Source organism: Poromitra crassiceps, assembly GCF_964638095.1.
Source record: "Poromitra crassiceps genome assembly, chromosome: 4".
Lineage (NCBI taxonomy): Eukaryota > Metazoa > Chordata > Actinopteri > Beryciformes > Melamphaidae > Poromitra > Poromitra crassiceps.
Genome location: NC_139626.1, coordinates 38,597,055 through 38,601,177, shown reverse-complemented (window position 1 = coordinate 38,601,177; position 4,123 = coordinate 38,597,055). Strand labels below are relative to the sequence as shown.

The window sequence follows — 4,123 nt, the reverse complement described above, 5'->3', positions numbered from 1 at the left end:
ACACCCACACCCACGATATAATGTTAATTCCATGTACCATGATGGAGGGACGTAATAAAACTGTGAGTGACCTAAATACAGACAAACATCGTACAGGGTTTTGGAGTACAAAACAATCCTGCAAATTATTTTCGGAGAAACCTTACAAGTTTCTGTTGTTTGATTCCTATAGGAGTCCATTTTGGACTTTCATTAGATTCCTTTTTCTGAATGGATAACTTTTTGATCCTTTTTGACATGTTGTAATTTCATTCGACTCCGTTTTAGTTTGGATATTAAATAGTTGAAGTACCTGGAGGGCATTTCAATTGTGAAATATCTCTCTTCAATTCTTCCCTCTTATTGCCAGCTTCAAGTAGCCTACTTGACGTGATAAAAGCTGACAGAAAAGCTTTTGACCCCGCTCACTTTTATCAATGCCGATGAGTTGATTAAGCTATTATCAAAAGGGGGGAATATCTTAAAGAGACATCAACATCTGCAGAGACTCAATCTACAGCCTCCCATCTTCTCCAAGAGCTAGGCTGGATCAAACAGCTAATAAAACCCCCCAACCTATGGACTCCCACATTCCTCTGTACTCGACCAAATCACTGCTAAGCCTATAGAGAGCCAAAGTGAAACGTCACTTCCTGCTTTCTCCCTGTACCAACGCTGCGAAAAATATGAATGGCGGTGGACGGAGAATAAGGTTACTTTTTTGATCCCGTTTGAATTGGGCCACGGGGTGCCAACGCCAATTTTGTCAATTTAAAACCTAACTTTGCATGTCAAGAAAGACACAGCTGCAACTGGTTGGCCTAATTAGTAGTGTCTTGCTGACAAAAAGCTCTTATCAACTGATTAATCCAGGTGTGGCAGAGCAGCGGTCGGTTGTCGAGAAATAATGACCGGTGAATATTGTTGATTGACCAATCAGAATCGAGTATTCAAGAGAGCCGTGTTCTAACCTATTTTACGGACCCATTAGGTGGCGACAGTGCTCTCCAGATTAGAGAAAGGTGAGGAAAAACAGCAGAAGAAGCCCCGTGATAAAACGGAAACCGATGCTGGAGCCAGAGCCGTATAGATTGCTCTGGCTGGAGCTAACGTTAGCTGCGAACAGCAGTCAATCCGCTCCCACAACTGAGCCCCTCTGTCTCTGCTGCATAGTTTCTCCACACGATTAGCCGCCAGAAAAGCAGCACCCGACGCCGAAGGGCCAAACCATTCTCAGCAGTCCGGTAAACCGATCCCACGTAGTCACGATTTTTGACTCGATTAGTATTCTATTGTTTCACGCGGCGAGTCCTTTTTAGGGTTGAGACGACTCGCTGTCAGGGGCTCCGATATGACTCGCAGGGGAAGTCAATTAACGGCTCAATCAATCATCGGAGGAATGAGAAGCAGCATGTTGTGCGACGAGAGGTCGGTGCCTCTTGAAACAGGAGGGCTAAAACAGGGGGTTTTCTCTGCCCTCCTCGTGCTCCTATAGTGGAACCCAAAGACTAATATAGACTAGGCCGCCTAAAATAAACACAAAGGTAGAATATTTCAGAAAGAACTGATTCAGCTCTCCTATCCCACCCACCTTTTTTGTGTCAGTGACATTCACTAGAATTTGAAGGTCTTGGTTCAGACTGAGACTTGTGACTCGGCACCCAAATCCCACAAAATAGAATATATTAGGAAGAACTTATTTGGCTCTCTGCTGAATTGGACTTTTCGTCAGTGACATTTTATTACGAAATCACAAGTTTACGTACATTTTGGCTTATTTAAACTTGGGTGTATTTTCTATAGCCTTGACAGGCTGTTGCATTTAATCCATACAGCTGGATCTACACAGTGTGTTCTACTCTATAATCATGGCACATAATTCACAGTATTTTCAAATGGGCTATTGTATACAAATAACACCAAATGCATATATCAGGTTGGTAATGGACTGAGAAGCAGCAACATGAACATGAACGTAAACGCAGCAGTGCATTTATTAACGTCACTTCAGTGTTTGGTGCCGAGGAAGACCCAGCGGGGTCGAAATGCATAGATCACAGCACCGCCATCCCCCCGCCCACAACACAGACACACATACACACAGACGCACACACACACACACACACACACACACACACACACACACACACACACACACACACACACACACACACAAGTGCCTACCTTGGCAGCCATGACCATGGACGAGCCTCCCCTGATGCCCAGGATGGGGATGTGTGTCTGGGCAGAGATGAAGTCCAGGATCTGGGCGATGGCCTCCTGGTCCGTGTCGTCACCGAACACGACGCCCTGCAGCGGGTTCCTCGTCATCTGGCCGCAGATCCGGTTGATGATGCTCTTGGGGTCAGTCTCGTTCATGGTGACCACGTCGACTTTGGGAGGGTACGGGATGTGGAGGAAGTCCTCTTTCTCAAGTCCCGCCCCCAGGGTGACTTCACTAGAGTTGCCCACCAGGATGACGGCGATGCTGAGCGAGCTGATCAGTTTGGGGTTGATGGGGGGCACAGGGGCCGAGCCCGGCGGGTAGTGAGGCGGGACGAGAACAGTCCTCTGGCCGCCGCCCCGATGGCCACCTTGTCCGCCCTGGGCACCCCCGGGCCCCGTGCCTGGACCTCCGCCTGGACCCCCGCCCCTGCGAGTCTCGCAGACGGGCACCAGGAGCACGGAGAGGAGGAGCAGAGAGAAGGACAGGGAGAGGGAGGGCAGGGCCAGCCGCGGGTGGGGATGCGGATGATGGGCCGAGGGTTCGGGAGGAGGAGGAGGAAGGAAGGAGGAGGGGGAGACGAAGCGCCTGTCCTGAAGACGGGAGGGAGAGAGGCGGAGGCTGACAAGCATTGTGGAGGAGTGTAAATGCAGTCCCTGCAGGGGAGACAAGACAGAGGGATGAGAGTAACATACCGAGAAAATGATGACTCACATTTCACATTTGACTGGAAATTAATAACATCAATGTGCTATAATGAAGCAGTCAGTCTACAAACGGCTCAGTGCAAAGGTGCAGACTGAACTACGTGACCCCACGTACAGTAGCTCTGGTATCAAAACACACTCCCAGAGTTCTCCTAAAGCATCAGATGACAACATCCATTATATTGTGCTGTGTCTTCCTCGGAGGGACCCTGTGGCACGCATCAAAGACAGTGAGGGAAAGAGCTGGTGAAGCGCGTGCGTGCATGCGTGTGTGGCGCGCGTGTGTGTGCGTGTGTGTGTGTGCATGCGTGGAAGACAGTGCTGGATGCAATTTGACAGATTGACAGGCTCATAGCTTCATGGACTGGCTGCCAGGCTAAGTGACCATTAGACAGTCAGACTGGGCTTGACTGATGCTCTCTGTCTCTGTCTCTCTGTCTCTGTCTCTGTCTCTCTGTCTCTGTCTCTGTCTCTCTGTCTCTGTCTCTCCACTACCTTTCATTGCTATTAACCCCCCTCCCCTCCACTTGTCTCAGTTGCTCTCTCCACCCCTCTACCTTCCCCTCGCCGCCCTTTCAAGTCAACTGCAGACCTATTATTTTCTATTATTGCTATTATTTACTGCTCCCCTCATTAACAGTCATGCAGAGAGCACTGGAGTAGAGGGAGAAACGATGGAGGGAGGGAGAGAGGGGGAGAGAGAGGGAGGGGGAGAGAGGAGGGGGGAGAGAGAGGGAGGGGGGGAGAGAGGGAGGGGGAGAGAGGGAGGGGGAGAGAGAAGGAGGGGGGAGAGAGAGGGAGGGGGGAGAGAGGGAGGGGGAGAGAGGAGGGGGGAGAGAGAGAGGGAGGGGGGAGAGAGGGAGGGGGAGAGAGGAGGGGGGAGAGAGAGGGAGGGGGGGAGAGAGAGGGAGGGCGGGTGAAAGATGTGAGTGGAGGGAGGCGACAGGCAGGGAGAAACACAATTAGTCATAGCCTGATGTGAAAATTGTGGCTTCTGCTGCATGTGTGTGTGTGTGTGTGTGTGTGTGTGTGTGTGTGTGTGTGTGTGTGTGTGTGTGTGTGCGTGTGTGCGCGTGTGTGCGTGCGTGCGTGCGTGCGTGCGTGCGTGCGCGTGTGCGAGCACATATGAGTGTATAGGGACGACAAATTTGTGCCTATTTTCTGCACAGATAAAGATGAGGAACCTTAATGGGCATATGTTCACGCTAATATT

At 50.5% G+C, this 4,123-nt stretch overlaps 1 protein-coding gene across 1 annotated transcript in view; it reads right to left on the bottom strand.

Moving 5' to 3' along the window:
* The window catches only part of grin2bb (glutamate receptor, ionotropic, N-methyl D-aspartate 2B-b), a gene marked incomplete at its 3' end in the record, with an annotated part of 96,781 nt that extends 93,931 nt beyond the window's left edge, over positions 1-2,850 (bottom strand). The window contains exon 1 of the mRNA XM_083635276.1: positions 2,164-2,850. Coding sequence (XP_083491402.1) covers positions 2,164-2,835 — 672 coding nt within the window. The 5' untranslated portion in view covers positions 2,836-2,850. The remainder of the gene's footprint in view (positions 1-2,163) is intronic.
* Between the last annotated feature and the right edge of the window lie 1,273 nt (positions 2,851-4,123).